General features: G+C 54.1%; 8 protein-coding genes across 8 annotated transcripts; 5 read left to right on the top strand and 3 right to left on the bottom strand.

Moving 5' to 3' along the window:
- Positions 1–1,156: 1,156 nt before the first annotated feature.
- Positions 1,157–3,979, top strand: BDY24DRAFT_187218 (uncharacterized protein). Its single transcript, XM_076636369.1, has 15 exons — positions 1,157–1,479; positions 1,593–1,631; positions 1,699–1,856; positions 1,941–2,004; positions 2,083–2,092; positions 2,157–2,297; positions 2,372–2,383; positions 2,457–2,515; positions 2,588–2,698; positions 2,789–2,874; positions 2,979–3,016; positions 3,124–3,344; positions 3,436–3,473; positions 3,587–3,662; positions 3,743–3,979. Exons 1-15 carry the CDS (start codon positions 1,197–1,199, stop codon positions 3,859–3,861), a joined length of 1,455 nt encoding a protein of 484 aa, XP_076493278.1. The 5' UTR covers positions 1,157–1,196; the 3' UTR covers positions 3,862–3,979.
- Positions 3,980–4,411: 432 nt separating this feature from the next.
- BDY24DRAFT_418231 (O-fucosyltransferase family protein) lies at positions 4,412–6,682 on the top strand (the record flags this gene model as incomplete). The annotated part of the gene is made up of 11 exons (XM_076643823.1): positions 4,412–4,619; positions 4,712–4,755; positions 4,819–4,855; positions 4,931–5,248; positions 5,355–5,521; positions 5,598–5,808; positions 5,887–6,145; positions 6,230–6,282; positions 6,391–6,408; positions 6,489–6,517; positions 6,611–6,682. The coding sequence occupies 11 exons, from the start codon at positions 4,412–4,414 to the stop codon at positions 6,680–6,682; spliced, it is 1,416 nt and encodes a 471-aa protein (XP_076493277.1).
- A 371-nt stretch (positions 6,683–7,053) lies between these two features.
- Positions 7,054–8,122, bottom strand: BDY24DRAFT_400815 (uncharacterized protein). The gene is made up of 5 exons (XM_076642008.1): positions 8,041–8,122; positions 7,680–7,934; positions 7,496–7,566; positions 7,339–7,403; positions 7,054–7,244 (listed from the first exon to the last, which is right to left on the bottom strand). The coding sequence occupies exons 1-5, from the start codon at positions 8,102–8,104 to the stop codon at positions 7,097–7,099; spliced, it is 603 nt and encodes a 200-aa protein (XP_076493276.1). The 5' UTR covers positions 8,105–8,122; the 3' UTR covers positions 7,054–7,096.
- Positions 8,123–8,653: 531 nt separating this feature from the next.
- GID8 (glucose-induced degradation complex subunit GID8) lies at positions 8,654–11,116 on the top strand. Its single transcript, XM_076642007.1, has 5 exons — positions 8,654–9,061; positions 9,161–9,276; positions 9,596–9,794; positions 9,945–10,025; positions 10,570–11,116. Exons 1-5 carry the CDS (start codon positions 9,050–9,052, stop codon positions 10,990–10,992), a joined length of 831 nt encoding a protein of 276 aa, XP_076493275.1. The 5' UTR covers positions 8,654–9,049; the 3' UTR covers positions 10,993–11,116.
- A 1,094-nt stretch (positions 11,117–12,210) lies between these two features.
- Positions 12,211–16,304, top strand: BDY24DRAFT_400806 (O-acetyltransferase). Its single transcript, XM_076642006.1, has 9 exons — positions 12,211–12,534; positions 12,634–12,717; positions 12,883–13,074; positions 13,170–13,200; positions 13,358–14,052; positions 14,174–14,446; positions 14,571–14,669; positions 14,783–14,919; positions 15,045–16,304. Exons 1-9 carry the CDS (start codon positions 12,417–12,419, stop codon positions 16,080–16,082), a joined length of 2,667 nt encoding a protein of 888 aa, XP_076493274.1. The 5' UTR covers positions 12,211–12,416; the 3' UTR covers positions 16,083–16,304.
- A 719-nt stretch (positions 16,305–17,023) lies between these two features.
- Positions 17,024–18,256, top strand: BDY24DRAFT_400804 (uncharacterized protein). The gene is made up of 2 exons (XM_076642005.1): positions 17,024–17,454; positions 17,543–18,256. The coding sequence occupies exons 1-2, from the start codon at positions 17,205–17,207 to the stop codon at positions 17,863–17,865; spliced, it is 573 nt and encodes a 190-aa protein (XP_076493273.1). The 5' UTR covers positions 17,024–17,204; the 3' UTR covers positions 17,866–18,256.
- On the bottom strand, positions 18,257–22,743 carry BDY24DRAFT_400793 (uncharacterized protein). Its single transcript, XM_076642004.1, has 20 exons — positions 22,193–22,743; positions 21,900–22,022; positions 21,295–21,819; positions 21,087–21,216; positions 20,982–21,001; positions 20,776–20,893; positions 20,594–20,707; positions 20,468–20,512; positions 20,304–20,399; positions 20,138–20,233; positions 20,022–20,039; positions 19,921–19,947; positions 19,749–19,848; positions 19,482–19,653; positions 19,296–19,398; positions 19,125–19,210; positions 18,971–19,048; positions 18,832–18,866; positions 18,647–18,760; positions 18,257–18,556 (listed from the first exon to the last, which is right to left on the bottom strand). The coding sequence occupies exons 1-20, from the start codon at positions 22,528–22,530 to the stop codon at positions 18,486–18,488; spliced, it is 2,409 nt and encodes an 802-aa protein (XP_076493272.1). The 5' UTR covers positions 22,531–22,743; the 3' UTR covers positions 18,257–18,485.
- A 1,950-nt stretch (positions 22,744–24,693) lies between these two features.
- Positions 24,694–26,892, bottom strand: BDY24DRAFT_186986 (uncharacterized protein). The gene is made up of 3 exons (XM_076636368.1): positions 26,412–26,892; positions 26,247–26,317; positions 24,694–26,161 (listed from the first exon to the last, which is right to left on the bottom strand). Exons 1-3 carry the CDS (start codon positions 26,850–26,852, stop codon positions 24,961–24,963), a joined length of 1,713 nt encoding a protein of 570 aa, XP_076493271.1. The 5' UTR covers positions 26,853–26,892; the 3' UTR covers positions 24,694–24,960.
- Positions 26,893–26,902: the final 10 nt, after the last annotated feature.

The raw sequence follows: 26,902 nt of genomic DNA, 5'->3' as shown, positions 1-26,902 counted from the left end.
TCGGTCTCGAGGAGGAGAGGAGAGAGGCGGGAAGGAAGGAGGGGAAAGGAGGCGAGCAGGAGGTCAAGGTCACCGTGAGTCCTCAAGCTCTGATCTTCTCGGTCTTGCATCATCAAGGGACCTGCAGGAAGTGGACTATAGGCTGTGGTGATCCTCGAGACACAGCTCGAGTTGAACAGGGTTGCGTTGGATGGGGAGAGGTGCGGAGGGAAGGGAGGAAGGAAGATCGAAGCTCACCAGTCGTTCCCCTCTTTCCTTTTCCTTCCTCGGTCAAGCTTCGACAACAGCTCAGATCTCGATGGATCCATACCTCAGCAACTCTGCTACAATGCACGCAAGACCCTGGTCCAACCAAAGGCAACCTCATCTCGTTCGAACAGCGTCCGAACGAGAAGGACGACATCCTCCCCTTCTCGTCCTCTTTCTGCTGATCCCCGTTTTGACTGTCCATACTCTCTGATCTTGACTAGTCCTCTACCTCAGAAGCAACATTGATGCCTAGTCTGCGTCAAGCAGGAGGGGCTCAGAAACGGTGAGCTCAACCTTCCCTTCCTTCATCACTCCTCTCTCTTCTCCACCTGTGTCCTGCCCCTGTCGAACCTGTTTCGGATCTCTGACCTTTCTTCGATCCTTCTTGTACATCTAGTCACACTCTCAGCTGCTCACACTTCCACTGGACTCGCTCAAGAAGACGGTTCTTCCATCTCATCGTCCCTTCGTTCGCTCATCGCTCTCCGAGCTTCGGCTCGGCTCTCCCCTCTTTCGTTTCATTCTCTCAGCTTTCACACATCGGATCCTGGCTGACAGGCGGAGATATATGAGCTCCGAGTTCGACTAAGTTGACTCGTCTTTTCGACGTTGATCTTGACTTCCCTTCAGCTTTCGTTCCCTCCTAACTCTCATCCCCAACGAAGAGGCCTCTTTCCCCAGCACCCTCCCTTTCCTCCTTAGGTCGCTCCCTTATACCACACTTTCGTCTTTCCTCAAAGATGTTCATCCCTTCCTCTCATCACTCCTCCTCCTCTCGTCCACTCCTCACCCCGATCTCGACCTCGACTCCGGCCGGTTCCTCCTCCGCCAGCTTCTCCTCCTCTCCCTCCTCCCCTGCTTGGAACGACTTCAACCGCCTCTCGCCCTCGTCTCCCTTCCTTCATCAACATCGCGCCCATCAACGTCGATCTTTTTGGCGTCGAGCGATGCAGAAACTGCTCGCTGTTCTCCTTCTCCTCGTTCCCTTCATCGGCCTCGTTCTCCTGCTGAGTGCGAACAGAGCTGGCAGGGATGGGTCGGGAACAAGAGCGTTGTCTGCGAGGGCGAAGGTACGATGGGGAAAGGCCGCAGGATTATTACAGGAATCTCACGTCGAAGGAGGAGGAGGAGGAGAAACGACGACGACAAAGAACGCGTTCGTTCAGTTGGGAAGCGGTGGGAAGTGGGAAGGGAAGGAGACGAGGTATCTGAGGGGGATTCCTGGATACTGTGAGTTTTGCTTCTTCTCCATCCTCTGAGGTTATGAAGGAGGGGAAGGAGGGGAGGCGTCGAGGTAAACCTGAGCTCGAGCTGACTCCTCCGAACTTTCTTCCCCTCCTCAGCCATGTTCGAAAACCTCTACACAACTCAAGGACGATTCAGTACGTCCTAAAATACTCCGTCCTGTCCTTTCAGCTATCTCTGACTCGCCGTTTCTTCGTCCCACAGTCGCCATCACCTCGAACGCGTCCCAGCTCCCTCCGATCTCAGAGTTCCTCTCCGACATGTCCAAAGGAACTCCCGAGGACAGGTTCCCCGTCGCAGACGAGACGAGGTGGATTGTTATCTCACCTGAGCAGGCTATGGGGGTCTTCTCGGGTCGAACGGTAAGTGAAATCTTTGTCGACGAGGAAAAGACGCGGCGAAGGGCTGACCTTCTTCCTTCTCGTCTTCCCTCGCTCGATCGATAGGCTGCTCGTCTGGCTGGAGCTACCTTCTTCTTCAATGATGGGCCTGGACCTGATGGCTTTTTGGGTGAGTTTTTTTCGACCCGCTGAAGCCTTGAGCTCGACTGTCGACGCTCACTTTGACTCGTCCTTTTCTTTCTCGCAGCTCATTACTTGTTCGTCCTTCCTCGCCTTTCTCGCTGTCAAGACCTGACGCTCGCTCACTCTCTTTTCCTACAGCCACTTCGTCGCTGAAGTCTTCGCAGGAGCCTGGCGAGTCCTCGCTGGCGCACCTTCCCTCATCAAGGCCGGTTCTGCGACGGGTATTGCGTTTCCTAGACGAACGATTCTCGCCAAGGGTCGGGATTGGAGAGATGGGCCGTGAGTAGGTCGACTGTTCGAGTGATATCTTGTAAGACGAGCTGATCGTCGTTCTCTCTTCGATCTCGTTCCAGTGGTCTCAACGCGTGAGTCGTCGTCTCTCTCGTCTTCCTCTCTCGCACTTGCTGACCTCTTTCCTTCATTTTCCTCTATTTTTAGCTGGTTCATGGCTACGATAGCGCCAACGATGGCTGTCGAAGACTCGATGCAGTGGAACGGTTCGTCTCCCTTCTCTTCTTTCTCCGTCGACCCGCTGATCGAACTCATTCCTTCTCTCTTTCTCTCCTCAGATCGTTCCAGATCGGAGAACCTTTTCATCTTCGACGAGATTGTCATCGTCGACCGATGGGCTTCTCACCGACACAACCCGACTGCTCGGTCTTGGAACAAGATGAACGGAGGTCCGTTGCGTTCTATGTCTCCTCATCTCGCGCTCTCGACGACTTCAAATCTCTGACCCGCTTTTTTTTCGTACTCCTCTTCGCTCTTAGATGTTTTCCGAGACCTGCCTGCTCCTCCCGATTGGTGGGTACCTGTTCGGAAGAGCATGATGAAGATGGTTGGGATCGAAGACGTCGTTCGTTCTTTCTTTCCCCTTCCGTCCCTCATCTTGTATCTATCGACGCCTCGTCGTTTAAATTCGCTAACAGCAGTTACGATTCTCGTCTTCTATTACATCAGGACTTCAAGCTCAAAGCCACGGTTCTCTACATCTCTCGGTTCGCTCGACCTTCTCCCTCTCTCCTCCTCTCCTCCTCTCTCTTCCCCTTTGCTGACGTCTTCTTCCCTTCCCTCCTTCACGCTTTGCTTCTTCGCTTCCCTTTAGACAAGCAGCCTCCAAACGTCGGCTCTCGGACGAATCCCACGAAGCTCTCGTCGCTGCCCTCGCATCTCTCAACACGGTCGATTTTCACGTCGCCGCGATGGAAGGACTCAGCAAGAAGGCTCAGATGGAGCTCGCCAGCAAAGCAGACGTCCTCATTGGGGTGCACGGGAACGGTTTGACCAACGAGATTTGGATGAAGCCGGGAGGTGCTGTTCTGGAGAGTGAGTTCGAGTCGATTTCGAGTTTCGTTCGAACGATGGAAAGCTGATTCTCGCGAGAGCTGATTGCTTTCTTCCTTGCATTTGGTTACAGTCTTCGACGTTGGAGGATTCACTCGAGACTATCAAATCGTACGTCCTAGTCCTCGTCTCCCTCGACCGACGTGCTCGAACCAGAAAAGGGGAACGACGCGTCGAGCCTCGATCAAATCATCGCAACGCTGACTCCCTTCTTCCCCGATCAGCTTACTGAACCTCTTCGACACACGTACCTTCCAATCTGGAACGACACCGTCTACGATTGGACTACTGATGCTCCTGGTACGTATTCTTTTCTCTCTCCGTCTCTTCCCGTCGTCGCCCTTTCTCGCTTTCGACTCTGACCTCACTTGTTTTCGTAGGCTTCAAGTTCTCGGAAAACTTCACGGGTACCAATCTTGTTGTCTCTGCGTCCCTCGTACGAGAGCTCGTCCTCGATCTCGTCAAAGAGGGAGGGAAGGTCGATCGGAACAGGAAGTGATTTGGAGATTCGCTCGAGCAAAGCTAGATTAGAGTAGGAGCGCGAAGAGAAGGAGTTTCTGTGGATGTTTGTTGCGTTCTAGTTTTGTAGATATACAGTTTTGATCGAGTCTCGAGCGCTGAAGGTTTTCTGAATCCTGAGGACGAAGCTGAACCTTCCCGCTGGAAAACTCCTCGTTCGACAGATTTTCGCCATGTCTTCATCTTCTCGACATCGACGTGTATCTTATGTGAGTAATCTGTGTTCTTTTTGCCTCCCAAGGAGCGCGAAACCCAGGAGCTGATCGGCTCTGTGATTTTGGACGCGTCGACTCGTTCGAATCTTCTCCTCGTCCTCTTCTACTCCTTTCCTTCCGAAGCTCATCTTTCGAACTAACTCCGACTCTTCTCCACTCCGAATCGCCCTCGGATCCTTCTCGGGAGGATCAAACGAACAGGAGAAGATCCGACCCTTCTCTCGCCCCTCTCTAGTCTTTCCTGAGCTCGCGTCAACACGCCTAGACAGGTCTTCCCCAACTGTCATCTCCTCCCCTCCTCTTCCCCTCGTCAGGATGTCTCGACCCTTCCCTCGCTCCCCCCAGTCGACCTTCTTCTTCGGAACACTCGCTCTCGTCGTCCTTCTCTCTCTTCTCTTCCTCGCCGTCGGAAAGGGCTCGACCGACGGCGTCCTCCCCACCTTTCTTCGGTCCAGCAATGGAAGGTTCAGCAGTCCTAGTGCGATGGTATTGAAGGGGGAAATGGAAGGGTTGAATTGGCCCAGTGCGTTTATTTCCCCGTCGGGTGTATGTCTCAAAGGAAGTGGGAGGGAGATGAGGCTGACCTCCGCTTCGGTTTCGTCCTCTTTCCTGAAGGCCGTCTGATGGAGGATCAGTTCTACTTTATCGCTGGCGCTGGAGTGAGTCTCTATAGATCTGCTACGCTGATTTATGCTGATCAAGAGCTCCTGTTGTTTTGACAGGGAGGAGTAACGAACCAAGTCGTGACCCTTGCGAACAGTGCGTCGTCGAGTTCTCCTTTCTCTTCGTTCCTTTTCCTTTTGCTGATGTTCTATTCCCTTTTCGTCTTTTTAGTGATCTACATCGCTCTCCTCTCCTCTAGAGTCCCCATCGTGCCTTCCATCTACGGCTACGCAGGACAACTGGGAGGTCCCCTCGTCACTTCTCCTCTTCTCGACCTCCCCTTCTCGTCCATGTTCGACCTCCCTCGTCTCTTCGACCACCTACATCGAGAACATGGTCTCGCCGGAATTATCGAGTGGAAGGACTTGGTGAACGTGACGAAGGGAGACGCCTACGACAAGTGGAACGCGACGAGCGATTGGGTCGACATCTCGTGCTGGAACGCTTTCGTCCCTCCGTTTCAAGATCCGATGAGAACGCACAGACTCAGTGAGTCCATTTTTCTTATTTCGATGAAGTGGGGAGGGGAACGGCTACCAAGGAGGGAAGGAAAGAATGAAACGCTGACTCCTCTTTCGCGTCGCGGTTGTTTTAGATCCAACTTTCTCTCCGCTCCCTCCTCCTACCACCCCTCCTCGAGGAGGAATTTCCATACCGACCCTCACATCCTATCTCCACCCCGATTCACCCATCATCCAACCCTACCTCCAAGCCATCAACGGAACCGTCGCCAGTCTCCCGTCGACGAAAATCGCCTGCGTCGTGAGTTCAACGGTTCTTCTTCTCTCATTCTCTACCGAGAACAGACTCTGACTTTCCTCCTCTTCTAAATTCATAGGACAACCTCTACTACGCTTCCGTTTCGATCTTCGTCTCCAACGAATGGGCTGGAGAAGCAGGCTTCGAGGTCGGAGCCTGGCCGGCGGTGGGACGCCATATGCACTGGAATCCTGAGCTCAGGGCTCGAGGAGAGACCGTCAGAAGATGGCTGTTTGGAGTTTCGGAATGGGAAGAGCCTGTAGACTTCATCTCGGTTCACATTCGACACGGTTCGTTCCGTTTTGTTCGATCCGACTCGACGCGCCGACTTTGCTGACTTCATCCTCCCCCTCTTCCCCGTCTTTCAGGCGACTTCCTCGGCTCCTGCCCTCTGTCAACTCCAGATTCCGATATCGTCCCTCTCTGTCGCTCATCTGATCAGTACGCCTACGCCGTCGCGTCCATGCAATCGGCGATCTTGCGTCAAACGGGAAAGACGATCAAGGAGGTCTTCGTTGCGACGGACGAGACGGACGCTCTCTTTTTACACGAGCTCACGGTCGTGAGGCGGTGGAAGCTGGTTGATGAGCAGCTGAGTTTGAGGATCAGGAGGGATTGGGGAGACTGGTGAGTCGTCGTTCGTTTGATCGCTTTTTTTTGCGAACGAGAGCTGACTTCGTCGCCTCCTGATCGTCTCTTCGCGCATTACAGGCACCCGACGCTCATCGACAAAGTTCTTCTCTCGATGGGAAAAGGTTTTGTAGGTCAGTCGCTCCTTCCGTCCCTCCTCAGCTCGAGCTCATTCCTTTCTTCGTTCGCTGACTTCTGAAGTTCTGTTCGCATCTTCTCCTCCCCTTCCTCTCTATCCACAGGCACTTACTCGTCTACAAGTGAGCCGTCTTCCTCTCTCGCACTGAGCTCTCGTCTCCTCTTGAACAATCTCCGTTTCTTCCTCGCTTTTCCTTCGCAGTGTCCATCGCCAGCGCTCGACGCGTCGAAGTGAGTCGCCCGTCTTTGTCGTCGCTTCAGCTTCTTTCCTCCCCCCTCTTCTGTATCTAGCTTCCAAGCTGACTCATATTTCAACTTCGACAGGATTGGAACGGAGGACCTCCCTCGATCTACGTCAACCGAAACTCTCCCGTCGGCGACGACGTTCCCCTTTGACCTCCTCTCCTTCGTTTGTTTTTTGTTCTTCCTGCGTCGTTGTTTCCCTCCTTTGGAAACTCCCATCTTCTTCGCTCACCACCCACTCCTCTTCAGAGATGCTTCTCCTTATCTACAGTAATTCTTGGCCTTCGGTTCTCGTTCTCGCATCACGCTCGTTTTCTTCTCCTTCGTTTCGCCGTCTCTGTCGTTGTTCGCGGCTCAAAGCTGTCTCTCGGATCTAGTCGTTGATTCCCAAAAGTTCCTAAGATGCACTGTCTGCTTCTCTCGAGGAAAAAAAACGAACGGACTCAACTGAGCCGTCGGCTCCGACGCGACCCAACTCCATCTTTCCATCATGCCACAACTCTTTCTGCGAGACCTAACTCTTACCTAGGCACATAAGGTATCGTTATAGAAAGTTGCAGCGGGAGTCTAAAGAGCAAATCCAGCCGAGCTCAAAACAACCGACGCGACGAGGAACACCAACTCCCGACCGCCGTCCAACCGCAAAGCAGCTCCACTGGGGGAAGCGATAGAATTAGCGGGTAGTGCAGCCGTTCCGTTGATGGCTGCGAGCACTCTGCGAAGAAAAAGAGAGGAGGGAAGGAAGAGTCGGCACGCGTCGATCTCAATGCCTCGTTCTTCTTTCTCGAAGAGAGAGAGCAAGAACGTACTGATCGTAGGTCACCAAGGTCACATTAGGAGCGAAGTACTTCCCCCTCGCAAAACAAGAACCGAGCTACGGTCAAAGAAGAATGAAAGGGAGCAGAGTCAGTTCAAGGACTCGACGAAACGAGCGAGACGAGAGTATCAAAACGTTGAAGAACGAACGATCTCCCTCATGCCGCTTTGTTCCTCCTGATAGTACCTCGCTGGGTTGCTCCTCCTGGCCGGCTCGAAGACTGGTGTGGGTCACAATCATCAGCGAGAGAAGCAAGATGTAAAGTCAGCTCTGAGTCTCCATCTCTCTCTTTCTCCTCGCCTCCCCGTCCCTCGACCTTGAATCGACACTCACCAAGTTCGCAGTTCACACACCTCATCATCGCATCGTACTCCTCCTCGCCGCAAATCTTCAAGCACCTATCCAGGTCGTTGGCAGCGCAGCTCTTGTAGATCGGAATCGTCGAAGCGCAGGAGGTCTCGCACTCGGTGGGGATGACCTCCGCTCCGAAGGAGAGGGAGAACGACGTTGTAGGAGAAACGAGAGCTTGACGCTTGAGGACCAGAGAGGCGAAGGGGTCGAGCGTCGTTGCGGGAGGAGGGAGGACGGCTGCGACGTCAAAACAAGGGAGGAGGGAGAGGGAAGATTAGGTTTCGAGAGCGAGAGCGAGAGCGAGAGACTCGTTCCTTCGTTCATTCAATCGTCAGCTACGTACCTGCTGAAGCAGTCAGCCCGAAAGAGAGAAGGAAAGAGAGGGTTGCGAGGTTGTGGGCGAGCATTTTTTTTTTCGATGGTGAGGGTTGAGAGTGGGGAAGGAAAGAGAAGAGAAACGAAAGGATGAGCTCGAGCTTCAATTTCCGACGCGTCGGTGACCAACCAAGCGTTTCAGGCAGAGACAGGAAGGACCGTGGGACGGGATGCTCTTGTGCCGGAGTAAGAGAAAGCTGTCCTGTCTTGGCGCAGGTGCTATATAGATAAGTAAGCGCTGATGGTCCTGTGTACAGAGAGAGAGAGCGAGGAGGGAGGGTGAGAGGGGACGCCGTGGAGAGCGAGTGGAGTCGTCGACGGAGCAGATTTGGATGGGTTTGCTCGCTTTGGAGGGTTTTATACTGGGAGGGGGGACAGAGGGCGAGAGAGAAACTGGATGGGAGGTCAGAGAGAGCGCGAGGGGAGACGAACGATGCGAAGAGAGGGAGAGGGAAAGGGAGGAGAGGTCGAGCTCACCGACGAGATGGACGGAGAAGCGAGGTTTCGATGCGACTCTTGATTAGATTTCGAGCTTGATACAGCTGGGAGAAGGCTGAAGGAGGTGGAAAGGGTTGAGAGGGTGAGAGGAGCTCAGGAAAATCAGCTCAGAGAAGGAGGGTGACGAGCAGCGTCGAATCGAGGTGAGCTCGAGCTTCCGACTCTTCCTTCAGCCTCGTCGCTCTTCTCTAGACGCTTGAACAGGAAACCTGAGATCTCGGAGAAGGTGGTGGTCGAAGGAACAGAAACAAAGTCCACCTTCCAAATTCTAGTGGGAAAAAAGTCGTCTGAAGCAAGTCCCTTTCCCTCTCCTCGCCCTCCTCCCTCTCCTTCTCCCCCACCCACCATCTCCAATCCTCCTCCCTTTCCCCAGCTTTTCCCTTCTCGGAGTCAAATCTCGAAATTTTAACAGCCCCAAGCTCAAGCTCTCTCCTTCCCTCTCTTCACCCCCAACGGTTCTCCCCTTTGTTGGGCGAGAAATGGCCAACAACGTACGTCTCTCCTTCCTTCCTTCCTTCTTTTCAGCTCCTTCCCTTCCTCGAAGCTGACCTCTCCTCCTCCTCCTCCTTCCGTCTTTCCCTATCTTTCAGCAACAACAACACCAACCCTCCTCTTCGTCCAAGAAGAAACTGTCCTCTTCCGCTTCTGGTGGTCCTACGGGGGATGAGTGGGCGAGAAGACTCGCAGAGGTCGATCTCAGCAAATCGTGAGTCTTGGTCTCTTCTCCTTCGTCCTCTCTTCTTAAAACCGCATACACTCCCTCCGACGACTTGGCCTTGAATGATGAGACGAAAGCAAAGTGGGAATCTCTCCTATGTTTCAGTAATTAGTTACGTTGAGGACAACCGAATACAACTATTGCTCTCTGACACCATCCAGCACCACCTCCCTTCTCCTTCTCTTCCTCCCTCCCTCCCTCTCTTTTCACACGCACTCCCCTCCCCTTCCCTCGTCCTTCCAAAGCGCATATACTGACTCTCTTCTTCCTCTTCTTCTTCTCCTTCTTCTCTCTTGCCCATGTGCAGCGACCTCAACCGACTCGTCCTCGACTACCTCATCGTCGAAGGCTACCAAACCGCCGCGGAGGAGTTCGTCAGGGAGAGCGGAGTGCTAGACTCCTCCTCGGATGATGCTGCTGGAGGAGGTGGAGACGAGAAGATGGACGACGGAGAGGGTAGTAGTGGTGGGAACAAGAAGGCCTCGTTCGACTTGGACGGTATACAGGTGAGTGAGAGCTTTCACCCTTCTCATCGGATCAGCAGCTTTTTGGCGACCTTCCTTCTTCCTTTTCTCGCCTTCCTTTTTCTTCCTTCCTATGAGATCTCCGGTGCTGATGCAGCCTTTTCTCTCCCTTCGTTCCTGTGTCGTTTCCAGGAAAGAATGTCGATCCGGAAAGCTGTAGAGTCGGGAAGGGTCGAGGAGGCGATTCGAAGAGTCAACGAGTTGGATTCGGATGTGAGTGTTCTTGAGCTTGCTTGCTTTCTCCTCTCTCGCCTACACCTCTCCTCTCCTCTCCACTTCTTCATCGCCACCTACCTCGCCCTTTACCCATCTACCCAACGACCCACCTTTTCCTTGTGCGTCTCGCCCGAGAGAGAGAGAGAGAGCGTCCGTTCTCCCTCTCCTCCCTCCCTGGCCCATCTCCTCCCTCCCCTCCTCGCCCTCTCCCTCCCTCTTCAACCCAACCTCAACCTCACAAAGTGATTAAATTGTATCATGCACCACACTTACATTTCCTCTCCTATCCCTCCTCCCCTCGTCTCACGTAATTCTTCACTTCGTTCGCGAAGAGGAGTTGAGGGACCTGTTTTTGGGAGGTTGGAGAAGGGAGGGATATGGTGATAATGATTCCGACTTTACCAAAAGTTGCTTATGATTCCCCCTCTCGACGCCTACCTACTTTCTCAACTCTTCTCACTTTCTCAGCTTCGTTCGTTCGAAGAAACCCGAGAAACTGACACGTCCTCGTTTCTTCGTTCGTCTTTCGTTCCGTTCGCAGATCCTCGACCTTCACCCTCACCTCATCTTCCACCTTCACCTCCTTCACCTCTACGAACTCCTCCTCTCCTCTCCCTCCCAACCCACCACCAACGGATCCAACCCATCCAACAACCTCTCTTCCACCCTCCTCTTCGCGTCCGAAACCCTCGCTCCCCTCGCCCTCTCCTCCCCTTCCCACCTCGCCGAACTCGAGGACGCTCTCTCGCTGTTGCTCGTGCTACCCGGTGCCACCAACTCTTCAGCCAACGTCGGAGGAGGAGGAGGTCTGACGAAACAGCAACGGAGGGAGAAGGTCGCCAAGGAGTTGAACGCTGCGATCCTGGAAGGGCAGGGGAGAGGATGCGAGAGTAAGCTGGTGGGGGTGTGGAGATGTTTGAAGTGGGGGGAGGGGGAGTTGATTGGTGCTGGGGGGAAGAAGTGAAGGAAGGAGAAGCGATGGGGAGAAAGACGGCCGACGAGGTCTTCTTGCTTGTCTTTCTTTTTTGTGCGCTTGGTGTTTTTTTGTTCGTTTGTGTTTATGATTTTATGATCTCGTTTTACGTTTACTTCGAGGCTCCTGTGTTTGGAAAGATGCCATCAACGGAAGAGAGAGGGAGAGAAAACAACGGAGAGAGAGGAAAGAGAGGTGAAAGCAGTTCATCAGATCCGTTCGAGCACGTCGGATCGTTATATAGACTTTGCGAAAGAGCTAAGTGGGGTCGGGAAGGAAGGACACGCTGGAGAGCGGAAGATCGAGATCGAGAGCAAGGTAAAAGAAACGAAAGACAAGAAAGAGGGCAAGAAAGAAGAAGGGAGAGAGCGCTCAACGGCAACCGATTCTCGTCTTCCCTTCTTTCGACTCTTCTGCCGTCTCGACATAGATACAAGCATCTCGAAAGTGGCGAATCTAGTTAACAAAATCTCGCTTTATCGTTTTTTCGTTCCCTTTACTTTCACTCTTCGATCATCTTCAAGCTTTAGCCTAGTCGGTTGAGATTCGAAGTCGTCGAGACGCGACGGTTCGTTTCATGCCTTGCTACGTTTGCTTTCTCTTTCTCTACAAGAGCTACATCAAGATCCCAATGTTGAATACTCTGCTACATCCTTCGGTTTTTCTCAGACACGTCAACGTCGTCGTCGACAGTCGATCCCTCTCCCTCTCTACAAGCTCAGTTTCTTCGTCACCCACTCCTCCCTCCTTCGGTTTGGCACCTAGGATATACATATCCGAACCACTCCTCTGATCGTGAGCCGCAAGGAGTAGCGGCGAGGAAACGGAAAGGAGAAGAGTTCAACCTCCCAGAACGCGAAAACACAACACTATTGACGCGTCCGAGCTGCTCGTTTTTCGTTACGAATGACGATCGGAAGTGCACCGTGGATGTATCTTCCATGCTTCCTGGAAGCAGGAACGATCACGTCGATCTACAGCGTCCTGGGCGAGCACTCAAGGCGAACTCGCGTTCGAAGGCGCGTGAGATTCGACGAGAAGGAGAGGGAGCCGTTTTCTCCTTCTTCTGCTCTCCTTCGGGACCAGAATCTGTTCTAGGTTGCTTTGTTATCTATCGCTTCCACACAAATCGAGACGATTTTCAGATTTTTCGGGAGCTGAAGGTCCGCTTGTTCGTTCGTTCCATTTCAACCTCTCTCTCTCTCTCAACGGCCACCTTCGTTCCCCTTCCCCCTCCTCCGTTCTCTCGCCTTCGTCAGGCTCCTCCCTCCAAAACGACCACCTACCCCCAGGCACCACGGTTTCGGGTCTCTTCTTTGCCTGCCTCTTCGCCTTTTAATTCCTACTTTCCAGCCCCTCCCAGCAGCGACGAACGAGCTCGACCCTCTTCCCTTCTCTCCTCCCTTCTTGCTCGAATGCCTCCCTCCTCCCCGAAATCCAAGTCTACCTTGAACCCCAACTGGCCTCAGTATGCGTGTGTAGCGACTATCTGCGTCGCTTTTGTGGCTGCTATGATGAGGTACTTTGTTATAGGTCAGTTTAACGAAGCACGAAGGAGGAGAGATGGAACGAACGGATGAGCTCGAGCTCAAAAAGAAACTGACTCTCCTTCTCCTCCTTCGTTTCTACTAGACTTTGGAGATCGATATCATTGTAAAGCTCTGTTATCAACGGGTCAATGGATGGATAACGACTTCAAGCAGTGGCAGCCAGACGGTGAGACTCTCTCGACGTTCCCTCCCTTCCCTTCCCAAGCTCCTCCTTCGTTCCCGTCTCCCCATCCAATAGCTCTTCTCCCCTTCACAACCGACTCTCTCCTTCTCGTCGACAACGAGCACAGGATCCTAACCTTCAAAAATCTTCTTTCGCTCTTCCTCCCAGGCTGCATGACCAACAACTACAACCCGACTCAAATCCAGACGTGTCTGCCCTCCCGTCGGCTCGTCTTCATCGGAGATTCCATCACCCGTCAACTCTTCTACTCCATGGCGAAACTGGCGGATCCTACAGCTCCAGATGGACCTCCCGAGGGTGGAGGGAAGCATATGGATCAGGTTTGGAAGAGTGCTAAAGGTCAGTCCAAAGAGAGAGATTCAAGGTTTGGGTTTCGAGGGCTGAAAGGAGACGAGCTCGACGCTGACTTCTCCCTGCCTCGTCTTGAACCACAGGAGGACTCGAGTTTCAGTTCTTCTGGGATCCGTGAGTACGATCGTATCGACGCGTCGAGGAGAGGAAAATCTGCCTTCTGCCCTCGTTGAGCGGCGAGGAACGAGCTCCAAACTCTTCCCTCCTTTCTTCTTCCGTCGAAGCTGACCTCGCAACTCCTCCTCCTCCTCCTCTCCCTCTCCCTCTCCAGCTTCCTCAACACGACCCACACCCAAACCTTCCTCTCCAACCCTCACATCCCCGTCCCAAGCTACACTCCCGCTCACCCTCCTCAACCAGCTCTCCTCATCCTCGGCTCAGGACTCTGGTACCTTCGACACCCGACCTCAGGAGGTCTCGCAACTTGGGAATCTCGAATCGACTCCACCTTCTCCCTCATCTCCCAATCCTCTTCAGCCAAAGGACAACTCGGAGGAGGCCTCCTCGCCGACGAAATCATCTTCCTCCCAATTCTCGAACCCGTTCAGTCCCTCCTCAGTCCGGAGAGGAAAGACACCCTCAACCACGGAGACATCGACGCGATGAACTCGGATTTGGCAGCTCGTCTCTCGCCGGATCCTTCCTTCCTCTACTCCTCCACCTCTTCGACCAAGTCGTCCTCGTCCTCAGCAAGAGCGGCTCCTCCTCCCATCTCCCTCCCAGTCGCGTTCAACGCTCTCCTCGATCCTTCCCAAACGACGGACGGACTTCACTTCTCAACCAAGATCCTCAACACTCAGGCTCAGATCCTCTACAACCTACGATGCAACGACGTGCTTCCAAAGAAGTTCCCGATGGACAAGACGTGCTGTAAGAAGTACCCCGTCGTCAACTGGCTGCAGGCGTTGGTGCTGTTCGTCGTGATCGCTTGGGTCCCGACGGGACGGTTGATGCAGTCGAAGTTGGGTGAGAGCATGAACCTTCTTCCCTTTTCCTCCCTCCCTCTTCTTTTCCCTTCGATCGCTTCCTCTCAGATCGCAAACTGATACTTTCTTCCTTCCTCCCTTTCCCTCTCGTCGTCCTGCAGCTCCCTACCCTCGCCTCGCCTCCCTCTTCCCCACCGACGACAACCTCGTTCTCACCCTCACCATCTTCGGTCTCTGCACCGGCTTGACCTTCTTCGCCGATCGAACGGGTCTCTGGTCCAAGGAGAACAAGGTCTACGACGCTTGGACGTTCGGGCTGGCGTTGATGGGAGCTTTGGCGGTCGGGTTGGGGACGTGCAAGAGGAGCGAGGGAGGGAAGGATTTGGGGTTCTTGAATAGGGAGCAGACGGATGAGTGGAAGGGGTGGATGCAGAGTGAGTACGAATCTGGAATAGCGGGAGCGTGGGAGTGGGAAGGAGGGAGAGGAAGAAGGTTCGACGCGAAGAGAGACGAGACGGCAGCTGACTCTCTCCTTTGGTTTATTTCGACTCTTTCTAGTCATCATTCTCGTCTACCACTACCAAGGAGCTTCTAAGATCTCTGGAATTTACAACCCTGTTCGAGTTCTCGTCGCCGCTTACCTCTTCATGACCGGATGTGAGTCTAGCGTCTTTTCGACTCTCCCTACTCGTTTTGTTCGACCTTTCCTCCGGCTCGTTCGCTGACCTTTCCTTCTCGATCTTGCTTCAACTCGATTCTTGTCTCAATAGACGGCCACTTCACGTTCTACCTCAAGAAAGCCGACTTCGGAATGGCTCGAATCGCCATGGTCATGGTTCGACTCAACCTCCTCCCCATCGTTCTCGCCTACACCATGGACACGGATTACATCTCCTACTACTTCTCCGTGAGCCTATCTTACTCCTATCGTGCTCTCCTCCTCTCCAACGAGGGAGAGAAACGAGCTCTCATCGAATCTCCCGACGCGTCTCGCTGACCTCGCCTTCCTCACCCCCTCTCTCTCCCCTACAGCCCCTCGTTTCCTTCTGGTACCTCATCATCTACTCCACCATGCTCATCGGCTCCAAATACAACGACAACCCCGTCTTCCTCCTCCCCAAACTCGTCGTCTCCCTCCTCCTCGTCACCTGGTTCATGAAAACGACCTGGATCCTCCAATCGATCTTCAACTTCCTCGGAGCCGTCGCCAACATCCAATGGTCAGCAAAGGAATGGTCCTTCCGAGTCAACCTCGATCTCTTCGTCGTCTACCTAGGGATGTTCACAGCCTACGCCTACATCAAACTCAAGGAACTCGGAATCCCCAACCTCCCTTGGTTCCCGACGGCCGTCAAGGGGAGCGTCGGAGCGAGCATAGGTGCGATGGTCTGGTTCTTCTGGTTCCAACTCAGCAGGGAGTCGAAGTTCGTTTACAACGTCTACCACCCCGTCGTCTCCTTCATCCCCATCCTCGCCTTCGTCGTCCTCCGAAACGCAACTCCCTTCCTTCGATCGGTCAACTCGAGACTGTTCTGCTTCATCGGACAAATCTCCCTAGAAACCTTCATCCTCCAGTTCCACGTTTGGCTCGCAGCGGACACCAAGGGGATCCTCATCGTCGTTCCAGGGACGAGGTGGAGATACGTCAACATCGTCGTTTCGACGATCATCTTCGTCTACATCAGTCAGAAGATGAGTCAGGCGACGGGGCAGTTGACGGAGTTCTTGGTGGGGAAGTCGAAGAAGCCGAAGGGACTCCCAACGACGGCAGCAGCAGCACCAGTACCTGTCGTCGTCGCATCGTCGTCGCAGGAGGATCCAACCGCGAAGGAAGGAGAAGAAGGGATCCCACTCCTCGAAACCAACTCCAACTCCAACCCCAACGATCCCTCCTCCTCTTCTTCTACCTCCCAACAACCCAGCAATTCGTGGGTCGACGTTCTCCCTCCCTCCGTCTCGTCCAAAGCCAAAGGAAGCCTCGACGGGTGGAAGGAGAGTCCGGGGTTGAAGCTGCTGGCGATGGTGGTCTTCTGCTGGGGGTTGAACTTGCTTAGTCGGTTGGGGAGGTAGCTTGCGGGTCAGCTTGGGTTGGGTAAAGGAAGAGGAAGGGGAGGGTAGATGGACTGGCGGACGACGATGGACGGAGTCGATTTTGGTTGGTGTTCGTTCCTCGTTCGTAGATCAGCTTTAGACTAGACTAGTCCAGTCATCTTTCGCTCTGTTTCTTCATTCGACCTTTATACTTTGTTCTTTTTTGGATTCGAAGGTTTTACGTAGATCAGCCGAGCAAGGAGCAGCGAGGGATGAACGAGAGGAGAGCGACGGAGTCGACGCGTCGTCCAACCCTCCCCGTCGTTCGCCTTTGGAACTTATCGTTGATTTGATAGAGTTCGCAGTGGCGCTACGGCTCAATGGTACTCTATGAACTCTGAGCTTATTTGCGACTCTCCATGACTCTCTCCCCCTGCTCAAGCGGAGAATCTTCATTTCGCTCTCTTTCGAGGCAACACGGATGCTTTTTTTTCCACGCCTCTTCTTTGTTTTCGCGTTCCATCGTTCTCCCAAACCCTTTCCGTCTTCCTCTACATATCTCCCCCCAGCCAGGATTCCTACTGCAGATTCCTTCTCATCTTCCAGCTCGTGCTTCTCTGAGCCGGCGGTAGAAGAAAAGAAAAGGGCAAACCCAGGAGGAAGTTCAAGAGGGGAGGGCGGAGAAGGTCGCTGCAGCCACGTTCCCCCTCTCGTCGTTTCCCTCTCCTTGCGCGTTCATATCTTGACCGAGCAAGGAAAAAACTTGCTTCTGCTGCATTCGCCGAACCGTTTTCGCAAGGGTTTGGTCTTGCTGAAGTTGAAACTTGTTTGGCTTGCTTCCTCGTTGCAGAGGAGAGCGAACTCGGAAGCTTGCTTATCTTTATCTCTTTCCGATTCTGACGTGTTCCAATGTTTGATCCGATTCGGTCCAGGTCTTCTGGGAACAGATCTGCCGAATTTCGCTTGACCAGCTTGACGCCCGCCCTCTTCCTTCTTCAATCCAAACACTCACCCTCTCCCTCCTCTCTCAGCACTGGTGTCTCCTTCTCGCACCACCCCTCCTCCTTCAGTAACCTCTACCTTCCCTCTCTGAGCTCAACAGTTCACACGATCCCGATCTCAACAGCAACAGCAACGACCCGCAAAACGAGCGCCCGACAAATGCCCTTCCTCCCCTTCTTCCCTTCTCGCCCTCCGCTCTTCAGAAACAAATCCTCCGCCTCCTCCAACACCACTCTCACATCCTCTCCTACACTCTCCGACACCTCGTCTCTACTCTCTACTCCTCAAAGCATGAACATCCCTCTGAAAAGCCCTTCATTCGCGGTTCCCGAGGACTCCTCGGCGAGCTCAGCATCAACCTTCTTCGCCCTTCCCCCTTCGACCGACCCAGTCATCCTCAAAGCTGCTCGTACGTTCTTCCATTTTCCGCTGAGTGGTCTTTTAGCTTCCTGATACTTACTCTTCATCTTCTTGATCTTTTCCTATGTTCGAAACAGAATCTTCGCTTCCGCCCCTCGTCCAACTCCCAGTTTCCCGACCTCGCCCTCGGCTCAACCACTACTCCCTCTCCTCTCTCTCAGTCTACCACTCGCGTCCAAATCGTCGGTTGAGCACACCCATCCCTCCCTCCCTCAAAGGATCCCTCCTCATCGACTCGCTCAATTCGCCGTTCCACTTTCGAGCGGTCGAGGGGAGAAACTGGGAGGAGAAGAAAGACAGGGGAGGGGTCGAACACGCTGGGAGTCGGCAGACTGAGAGAAGGAGCAATTGGGCTGATGATGTGCTAGGGGTGTTGGAAGCGAGGGAGGAGAGGTGTTGATGAGTTGCGATGAAGGAGGCGGCGGAGGGACGGTCGAGGGTTCCGTTCGCGACGCGTCCGTTTTTTTTTTTTTCTCCTTTCTTGGGTTTTTGCTTTTTTTCTCTTTCTCGACTTCCAGGATGACTCTCGTTTCTTTTTCACATACACGCTACACCCCTTTCTGAACTTTCTTCATACCCTCCTCGATCCACCTTGCATCTTCTCTTCTCCATACACGTCTTTTTCTTTGTTGTCTTTGCACATTTCCTGGATTCGCTTTGGACTTGCTTTCTTTCTAACGACTTCACGACCCTCTTCTTTTGGATGCTTGATATACACTCTTCTCGCATAGGGGGTGTGGATTCCAGGAAATGAACTCGAGCAAGTGTGGTCTGATTTGAACCGTCGCGTTGCCCAAGAGGATAGGCGGGTGACCGCTTTGCGTCGTCAAGAAGTATACTCAAGCAGCGAAAGCCGTGTATGATGATAAAATAGAGCAGCTTGAGGTATCTCAAAAATAAACCGAACCGTGTACAGAGGGAGAAGAAAGGACAAAGAGGGAATGAGATCGCGTCGTGTTTGGATCTCGTCGTAAAGGTCGGAAGCGATACAGTATTAGAAGAGATGAAGATACAGGGAGCCTAGTAAGAGAAGTAGGCACTCCTCTTTCTTCGGCTGAAGGAGTAGGTGACCAGAGAGGCGGCGAAGAGGCCTGTGGGAAGAAAAAGGGAGGATGAAAGGTCAGCATCGACGTCCCCCTCTTCCAGGACCTCTCCTGCCTCCATATATCTGAAAATCTGACCCATAACGGCCCCGATGGCTACCTGTACTTGTCGTAGTGCGATGGTGGTTCCGATCTCAAAAGAACCGGTTCCTTCGCTCTGCGACATAGCCAGTCCTCCTGCGGCGGCCAGACCTTTTGTTGAGAGGGACAAAAGTCAGCTCGTTCGACGTCGGCCGCGCAGACCCTCAAAGTCTCTGACTCACCGTTGGGGACGAGGAGGAGGACCGCTGTAGACTGACTGTATCATACAGAAAAGAGAGAGGAGCCAGAGTCAGGTCGTCGAGGGAACAAGCCGCGTCGCGTCTCTCGCTCTCCCCTGCTGTTTTGATGCAAACCACTCACGTTGTGAAAGCAGTTCCTCTCGCAAGACGAGACCACAGAGTTCCGAGTATCCCGATGGTGAAAGCAGCGATAGCCGTTCTGGGGCCAAAGAAACGTGAAGAGGCATCAGCAGGATTCCGACAACGACCGTCGGGAGAGGAAGCGAGAGACTAACGAGACTTCGGCTTGATCAGGAACCGCCTGCTTCGCGAAGTAGAGTACCACGTAGGCACATGTGGCGATGACCATCGAGGCACAGAACTGGAGGAGCGGAAAGAGAGCCGGGACGGGGGAGGGACGAAAAAGAGATCAGCGACGAGACTGGAGGAGAAAAGGAAGGGCTCACCTGCTTCGACCTCACAACTTCCTTCGTCCACATCGCGAGGGCGAAAGCGAATCCTGGAACGATGATGAAGAGGTACCAGGCTGATATCGAGGACATGTACCAGCTGAGGGAAAGAAGAAGAGAAGAGCGAAAAGTCAGCGGGTCGAATGGTCGATGAGCGTCTGGACTTCGCTTCAATGCACTTACGGGAGGCCTTCTCCTCTCATGCAGGTAACTGTTCCAGTGACAGTAGAGTCCGTCGAGTCGATGAAGGTGAAAGTCCCGTTGTTAATGGGGTTAGAGACAGAGGGATCGCTCGAGTTGAAGGTTCCGGTCAACGAAACGGTGGAGACGTCTCCTTTGGCTGCAGGGTACATGGCTAGGGGTAGGAAGGGTGTCGAATTGAAGGATGAAGAAGTGGAAGTCAGCGAAGGGAAAAGGTGAAGGTGCGTGAAGAAAAACGACGCGACTCACCAACGAAGATCTCAGATCCGATGGAGACGCCAACTCCGAGGAAGAGGGAGAGAACACAACCGTAAACGGTACGAATACTTCCAGCAACGACACTCCGGGACTGTGGAAGGAGAGACGGTTGAGAGGGTCAGCAAGAAAACGAGACGCGTCGTCGAATGGCTTTTCTGCTCACCGCAAGCTCGAGAGCACCGTTGAGGATCTGGGAGGGAAAGTCAAGTCGTGAGTACCGAGACAAGATTGATGTTACTATCAGGGAGCTAGGAAACTGCTTACGATGAAACCAGGCAAGATCTGGATCGAGAGAGAAGAACTGGTCAGAAAAAAAACGAGGCGAACCCGAGACGCGTCTCACAACAGCTCGTAAACCTCTAAACCTCGTTCGAACTCACCATGACGATTCCGGCCGACGCACACGCTTGGTAGCAGAAGTATCCAGTAGCGGAGAGACCTTTGGCGATGAAAGAAACGAGGATAGCCATCGCGATCTGAAGGAAGCGAAAGAGACGAAGAGAGTCAGATTTGAACGACAGAAGATGGAAAGAGACGGATCCTCACCTCGAAACAGTTGAGGAAAAGAGGGTTAGTGGCTGCGAGAGTCAACTGACACAGTCCCATAAGGCTACCAAGCATGAGCGAAGCGAACATGTCGATCTGACGGAAAGAAGGGAGGAGTTCAATCGAACGCGTCGAGGGAGTGCGAAGAGGAAAGAAGGACGAACGAAAGATCCATCGAACGCAACGGCGGCAGCAAAAAACGAGCACATCTGAGTGTACGAGAAGAGAGGAGGCCGAAGTCGATCAGCTCAAGCGGTCAGAAGGAGAGAGACCAGAGGATCGAAACTCACCCCGATGATCAAGATTCTTGTTTGAACGTTGTGAAGTGGTGGATCCATAGTGATCTCCTTGAGAAGACGAGATCCCTCCGCAGCGGAGATCACATCGTGGAGAACGTCTCGATTCTAAATGAGAGGCAATCAAGAGCGAAATCAGTCGACGCAAGAGGAAGAAGCGACTCGTCTTCACTCACCACAGCATGGACTCGAGCTAGCTTCGCCGAGTCCAGACTCCCAACGGCACGTAGAAAGGCGGTTTCCGAAGTCTGTTTTCGAGGGTTGTTGAAGCAAAGGATGAGGTGGGAGGGAAGACTGACGAAGGAGAAAACAAGACGCGTCGAAAGGAAGTCAGGCTCAAGAAGAAAACGAGGAAACGAGGCGAGACCATGAGCTCGCTTACTAGAAGAAGTGGGCGTCGAGCTGTGAGATGTGCCGTGGAAGAAAGACATCAGTCAGAGACCGTTTCAAGGAAGAGGGAAGCGGGCAAGAAGGAGGGACCACTGACCTCCAGAACTCGAGCGGTCGATTCCAACTGCGACTCCAGTCGATGTGTAGGACTTCCGAACACCATGTGTGCATTCGCCAGTCGTACGATGAAATCTCGAATCTGGGTCTGAGTTCCACGATTCGATTTGCTGGGGGAGGGAGGAGAACGAGAGGGTCGGTCGTCAGCGGTTGTTCGAGCTTCGAAAGGAGAGAGAAGCAAACCTCACATGTAGATCTCCCTCTGAACCCTCTCTCCTCGTTTACTTCCCACCCACCCAGCATATCCAGCGTTCTTCTTCCTCCTCCTCTTCTCTCCCTCGTACTCGACATCGACCTCCAACCCTCCCTGTTCCTCGAAAGGGAATCCTTCCTCGTCCTCAATCTCCCCGGGTGACTCCTGAAGCGTCGCCGTCGTTTTCGAGCCTTCGGGAGAAGGGATGCTGTTGTGTCGTTCTCCCTCAGCGTACTCAGCAGGGAAAGCAGGGACCGCCGCTCCTTCGGTTCGAAGAAGCTCGTTCGCTCCCTCCTCGGCTATCACGTCGAGATGCTCGTCCTCCTTTGATGGCTCGTTGTAGTTGACCTGACCCTCCTCTGTGTCTCCCTCCGACTCGGACGATTGAGGTGTACTTCGAGAGGCTTCCTCCCGCTCGGATCGAATTCGGCGTCGTCGTTGGACGCGTCGCTCGTGTCGACGATCCTCCTTCTCCCTTCGATCAACCTCTTGTCTCATCTCGGGATCCTCGACGGCTTCCCTGAAAAAGAAAAAAGACGAAAGAAGGGTAACGGATTCAGTGAACGAAGCAGGAAGCCGAGGGAAATGAAACCAACTCACTGTCGAGTGTATCTCGAAAGACGACGACCTCCGCTTCCTCCTCCTACGTCTCCCCGGTCCTCGTACGACCAGACGGGTGCGATGGTGGCACAGGCAGGACTGACGACACCAGAGAGGTTCCCTGAGTCCAAGAAGAAGGGGGAGGGAGAAAGTCAGGAAAGATCGGAACGAGCGCGGGAGGGAAACAAGAAGAGGGACTCGCCTCTGATCGCGACGAAATAAGAACCAGAAAGGAGGTTGGCGGTTAGCGATGTGATTCAACAGAAGATGAGAAAGAGAAAGAGAGTGCTCACGTCGTTGCGATCAACGCTGCGATGGTGTGAAGAGGAGCCGTTCCAGCGTGCTCGTCGTTCGCCAGCGACGCTCTCCCTCCAGGATCCAGAGCCGAGAGGTAGTTCGAAATCTTCCCCTCAATCTTCTTGGGAATGGAGACCGCGTGGTGAGGAACGAGAGGGATGAACGGTTCGTTGAGGTCTTGTTGGTGGGAGGCGTGGACGTGACGAGGATCGAGGGTGGAGGCCGACGAAGGTCTTGAAACGATGAGAGGAGGGACGGAGGATGAGGGTTGTTCAAGGGGTGATTCGGGAGGAGGAGGTGGTGGTGGAGGGGTGGGAGATCGGGGAAGAGCCATGGCAGGAGTTTGACCGGGGAGAGGGTTCCTCGTCGTCGTGAAGGGAGGGTAGTCCTTTGCGGAGGGCGACCACCATTTCTGGAAGGAGTTCTGATGCGAGTGCTGGGGAGTAGGTCGAACCGTCTTCTGAGTGAAGGATTGGGAGGGAGCGGCAGGAGGAGGTCGAGTGGTTGGGTTGAGCGAAGCGGATCTTTCCTCGACCGTCGGGAGCCCTCCTCCTCCTCCTCCTCCTGAGTCCTCTCGATCCGTTCTGGGACCTGACCCACTCCTCCCCGACCCGGTCGAGCGAGCTCTACCGAGTCGACTCCCAGCTCCAGATCTCAAGCTCCCGCTGCGACTGTTGTTCCTCTTCGAGCCTCGACTCGAACCTGATCCGGAGCGTCGAGAGCTGTCCGACTCGTCCCCGCTGCCTCGCTTCCCACGACGCTCACGAAGAGAGTGAGTCTCGTTGGAGTCGTGAAGGGATCGAATGAGACTGCCGAGTCCTCCTGTTTCCTCGTTGTCGTCGGATCCCGAGGAAGAGGATTCTGAGCTTGAGGTTTCCTCGTCTCGACGCCTTCGACTCCGTCTCGAAGTTCGACTGGGTTGGCGACTGGTCTGAGGTTTGGAGGGACGAGAGCGAGATCTAGTCTCCTCTTGAGGAGTGGTTCCTCTGAGGGAGCTGAGGAGACCGGAGGGAGAGAAGCGAGCAAAGTTGGGCTCGTCGGCGGTTTGGGATTGAGTTTCCGTGACGTCGAGCTCGTCAAGGGAGGCAGGGAGAGTCGAAGTTGAGCGTCGGGTGGTGGTTGTGCGACGAGGGAGAGGTTTTGGAGGTATCGACATGGGTGAGGAAGAGCAGAGAAGAGGTGCGTGATGAAGGTGGAAGGATTTGAGTCAGAGCCAGCCAGGGCTGAAAAGAAAGGAGGAACAAGAGGTCAGCTTTGTTTTCAGCCCACGCTCAAGTCCGAAGCAAAGAGAAAACCGAGCTCACGATTGAACGAGTTGAGGCTGAGAAGGACAGAAGATGGCGCCGAAAAGAGTGAATAGTGAGCTGATAGTTGAGGGAAGAGAAGGAAATCAGAGAAACACCCCAAACGTGCTTTACAGAAAAGAAAGGAAAGAGGCAGGGGGTCTGGAGACCATCCCCGCCCTCGGAATGACGACCTAGAACGAACTCAAACTTTTGTTCTTTGCGGATTTGCTCCCTCCCTGAAACAAGAGAACAGAAGCTGTGAGCTTCCCTCCGATCCCAGGAGCTTCTCTTCCAACAAGGAAGAGGTCGACTCAACGAGAGGACAAGAATTGCCGAACTCACGCCTTGGTCGGAGGATCCCTTCGAGTAGATGCCAAATCGATATCTAGAATCACTGCAAATCGTTGAAGGAAGATCAGCGGAACTGTCTATCCGAAGGAAGATCAAGCAAGCAGGTAATTCACTCACAGAAGCAGAAGCGGGTGAGTCGTCCGAATCGCCAAAAAGAGGGAAGCAAAAAAAGAGTCGGACGCCCGACGCGTCGCGGTCGAGTTCTCGAGTGACGCTTTCCCTCGAATCGACAGAAGGTAGAGTAAGGTTTCACTTCGTAGGGTAGAGAAGGACAAGAGAGGAGCGTAAGATAAAATAAAGTAGAGGGAAAGGGTAGATAACAAACACGGGAAAAAAGTAAGGAAACGCAAGGAAAGAGAGGGAGGGACGGAGGGTAAGAGAGCTAAGCACGAACGCCCTTACTTCCCTCCTCCTCCTCCGTTGTAGGATCCACCGTAGCCACCTCGATCCTCTCCACCGTAAGCACCTCGGTTCCCTCCTCCTCCTCCTCCCGAGAATCCGCCTCGATCCCCTCCTCCTCCAAAGCCACCTCGACCTCCTCCTCCTCGTCCATTCCCGTTCGAGTTCCCACCACCTCCAGCTCTCGCTCCCCATCCTCCTGAACCTCCGACGTTGTATCCTCGAGTCTCGTACCCGGTTCCGATGTTGGGAGGAGGGAGGGGAGGAGGTCCTCCAGGTCCGCCTCGGTTGTTGTTGTTGTTGTTGAGAGGAGGAAGATGACCTTGAATGAGAGGAGGAAGAGGTCCAGAGTCGTATCGTCGGGGAGGAGAGAGGGATCGTCGTCTGGGAGAGACGAAGAGGAGAGAGCAAGAGGAACGAGGTCAGCCAGCGGTTCGACGCGATGAAGAACGAAGCGAGGAAAGAAAAGAGAAGCGAGAAGAACAAACCGAATGGAGCTGTTGCCGATAGGTCCACCAGAAGGAGGTCCGTAGTTGTCGTTGGCGGAAGAGTAAGGAGCTCCGGCGTTGTGACCGTATCTGAGAAGGGAGAAAGGAGACGAGGAGAGGGAGAACGAAAGGTCAGGTCGAGTCGACGAGAAGGACGCGACGGCGAAGACGGCGAGAGAGCGAGTTGTCGAAGAGGGTTTCCGACGAGGGATAGTAGGAGGTTAGATGGGAAGTGAAAGGTCAGAGAAGGAGAACGAACCTGGCAGAGTCGAAGTCGCCGCGTCCTCGAGGAGGCGAAGGAGGTCGTCGTCCTCGATCGACGTTCCAGCCTCCTCCTCCCCCACCTCCACCACCAAAGTTCGAAGGAGGAGGCTGATCTCGATCTCCTCCAGGAGCACCGTACCTCCCAATAGGAGGAGACATGGGTCTTCCACCGCCGATGGGTCCTCGTCCTCCCCCGTTGTTGTTGTAGCGATCAGGCTCTCGTCCGTAAGGAGCAGGAGGTCCTCCGTAGCCTCCTCCGTTCCCTCCTCGAGGAGGTCCTCCGCCGTAGTAGTCGTCTTGTCGGGAAGGAGGGGGAGGAGCACCGTAGGACGACGAAGAAGAACCGTAGCCGCCTCCGCCCCCGTTAAGAGGAGGAGGAGGAGGACCGCTGCCGTAGAAATCTCGTCTGGGAGGCTCGTCTCTGTAGCTGGGCATGCGGTCTCGGTCGTCGTTGTATCGTCCCTGAGGAGGAAGAGGAGGCTGCTGCTGAGGAGCTCGGAAGTCTCTTCGGTCGTCGTATCTTCCATTGGGAGGAGGGAAAGAAGCACCGTTGCTGTTGTTGTTTCCGTTGTGCGAAGGGTAGTAGTCTCTTGAAGAAGGAGGAGGAGGAGGACCGGAGGAGATGGGGTGAGGAGGGTAGTAGTCGTTGTTTCGAGGAGGGAGAGGACCGTCGCGATTGAGACCGGGAGCTGGGAAGGCAGCGGAGGGAGGAGGTCGATCGTTGTACGAATCGTAGGGAGCTCGATTGTTGTTGTTGTTGTTGTTGTTGTTGAAAGAAGAAGGAGGACCGTAGCCACCTCGGTTGTTGTTCGAACGAGGAGGCGAGGAGGGAGGAGGTCGGTAGCCGTCGTTTCTGTAGCCTCCGCCACCGCCGCCGATGGGACCAGATCGAGGAGGAGGAGCGTCTCTGAACGAAGGAGGAGGAGGAGCGTCTCGGACTACTGGAGGGAGAGGAGGTTGTCGTTGAGGAGGAGCGTCCCTGAAGGACGCAGAGAGGCGTCGGTTGGAGGAGGAGGGAGTCGGGGAGCGAGCAGGAACGGAGGAGCCTTCGACTGGGATGACCGTGTTGGTGCACTCCTTCGCCCAGTGATCAGGCTTTCCGCACTTGAAGCAGCATCCAGGCTCGCTCTGGAACTTGGCAGTCTTCCCACCACCTCTAGAGTGCTCGACTTTGATCCTGGAAGGAGCAAGAAAGGGGAAGACGACGGTGTCAGCGAGAGATGAAAAACGTCGAAGGAAGCTGACCGAAAAGAAAGACTGACTGAGAGCCCATGAAGTATCCGTCGTGGTAGGTCTCGACGGCGTTATCAGCTTCGAACTTGTGCTCGAACTCCTACAGAAACAAAGCAAGCAAGGGAGGTCAGCGAAGGAAGAGAGGGAGGAGACGAAAAGACGGGGAGGAAGGAAGGAGCTCGAAGGGAACGTACGACGAATCCATAGCCAGATTTGAGCTCGATGTTCAGGATTTTACCCGACTTGGAAAAGCAGGCTTCCATATCCGAGTGAAGAGTATCTTCAGGAAGACCACCGACGTAGACTTTGGAGGTTGGGATGAGCTTTTCCCTGAAGATGGTCTCGCTCCCTTCTCGCTGGGACTGGAGGATGTCGTCGGGGTGCTGAGTCGTTCGTACGGGCGAGGGGTTCGAGTTGGAGTGGTTCGAGGGTTGAAGAGAAGGAGCTCGAGTAGAGTAGTCGACCGAGGGAGGAAGAGTAGACGAAGAAGCGGGAGGAGGAGGGCCGTAAGCGTCGTCGACGGAGGAAGGAGCTGGAGCCACGACAGCAGGAAGAGGAGGAGCGAGCGCAGAGTTCAACTCAGTGATGGCCGAGAGAGAAGGGAAGAGAGAAGGGCTAGTGTCGTTTGCAGACATGGCGGGGCAAGAGAGGGGAGGGAGAGAGTGGGAGGGGAGATGCAGTTGGG

This window comes from Mrakia frigida (genome assembly GCF_051309035.1).
Source record: "Mrakia frigida strain ATCC 22029 unplaced genomic scaffold BDY24scaffold_36, whole genome shotgun sequence".
Taxonomy (NCBI): Eukaryota; Fungi; Basidiomycota; class Tremellomycetes; order Cystofilobasidiales; family Mrakiaceae; genus Mrakia; species Mrakia frigida.
The sequence above is the reverse complement of the archived record's forward strand: the minus strand, read 5'-3'. Positions and strand labels throughout refer to the sequence as shown.

Excerpts from the sequence above, each read along its gene's own strand:
- BDY24DRAFT_400793 (XM_076642004.1), bottom strand. The coding sequence starts at position 22,530 with ATGGCTCTTCCCCGATCTCCCACCCCTCCACCACCACCTCCTCCTCCC. Across the intron at positions 21,217-21,294 it reads GTTCAGAGGGAGATCTACAT|CAAATCGAATCGTGGAACTC; the intron begins GTGAGGTTTGCT and ends TCCCTCCCCCAG. Across the intron at positions 20,894-20,981 it reads CTCGACGCCCACTTCTTCTA|TCTTCCCTCCCACCTCATCC; the intron begins GTAAGCGAGCTC and ends CTCCTTCGTCAG.
- BDY24DRAFT_400806 (XM_076642006.1), top strand. The coding sequence starts at position 12,417 with ATGCCTCCCTCCTCCCCGAAATCCAAGTCTACCTTGAACCCCAACTGG. Across the intron at positions 13,201-13,357 it reads TTTCAGTTCTTCTGGGATCC|CTTCCTCAACACGACCCACA; the intron begins GTGAGTACGATC and ends CTCCCTCTCCAG. Across the intron at positions 14,053-14,173 it reads GTTGATGCAGTCGAAGTTGG|CTCCCTACCCTCGCCTCGCC; the intron begins GTGAGAGCATGA and ends GTCGTCCTGCAG.
- BDY24DRAFT_400804 (XM_076642005.1), top strand. The coding sequence starts at position 17,205 with ATGCCCTTCCTCCCCTTCTTCCCTTCTCGCCCTCCGCTCTTCAGAAAC. Across the intron at positions 17,455-17,542 it reads AGTCATCCTCAAAGCTGCTC|AATCTTCGCTTCCGCCCCTC; the intron begins GTACGTTCTTCC and ends TGTTCGAAACAG.
- BDY24DRAFT_186986 (XM_076636368.1), bottom strand. The coding sequence starts at position 26,852 with ATGTCTGCAAACGACACTAGCCCTTCTCTCTTCCCTTCTCTCTCGGCC. Across the intron at positions 26,318-26,411 it reads AATCTGGCTATGGATTCGTC|GAGTTCGAGCACAAGTTCGA; the intron begins GTACGTTCCCTT and ends TTGTTTCTGTAG. Across the intron at positions 26,162-26,246 it reads GGATACTTCATGGGCTCTCA|GATCAAAGTCGAGCACTCTA; the intron begins GTCAGTCTTTCT and ends TGCTCCTTCCAG.
- GID8 (XM_076642007.1), top strand. Across the intron at positions 9,277-9,595 it reads GAGGTCGATCTCAGCAAATC|CGACCTCAACCGACTCGTCC; the intron begins GTGAGTCTTGGT and ends GCCCATGTGCAG. Across the intron at positions 10,026-10,569 it reads TCAACGAGTTGGATTCGGAT|ATCCTCGACCTTCACCCTCA; the intron begins GTGAGTGTTCTT and ends TTCCGTTCGCAG.
- BDY24DRAFT_187218 (XM_076636369.1), top strand. The coding sequence starts at position 1,197 with ATGCAGAAACTGCTCGCTGTTCTCCTTCTCCTCGTTCCCTTCATCGGC. Across the intron at positions 1,857-1,940 it reads GGGTCTTCTCGGGTCGAACG|GCTGCTCGTCTGGCTGGAGC; the intron begins GTAAGTGAAATC and ends CTCGATCGATAG. Across the intron at positions 2,875-2,978 it reads TGGTTGGGATCGAAGACGTC|GACTTCAAGCTCAAAGCCAC; the intron begins GTTCGTTCTTTC and ends CTATTACATCAG.
- BDY24DRAFT_400815 (XM_076642008.1), bottom strand. The coding sequence starts at position 8,104 with ATGCTCGCCCACAACCTCGCAACCCTCTCTTTCCTTCTCTCTTTCGGG. Across the intron at positions 7,567-7,679 it reads GTGTGTGAACTGCGAACTTG|TCTTCGAGCCGGCCAGGAGG; the intron begins GTGAGTGTCGAT and ends GACCCACACCAG. Across the intron at positions 7,404-7,495 it reads AAAGCGGCATGAGGGAGATC|CTCGGTTCTTGTTTTGCGAG; the intron begins GTTCGTTCTTCA and ends CTTTGACCGTAG.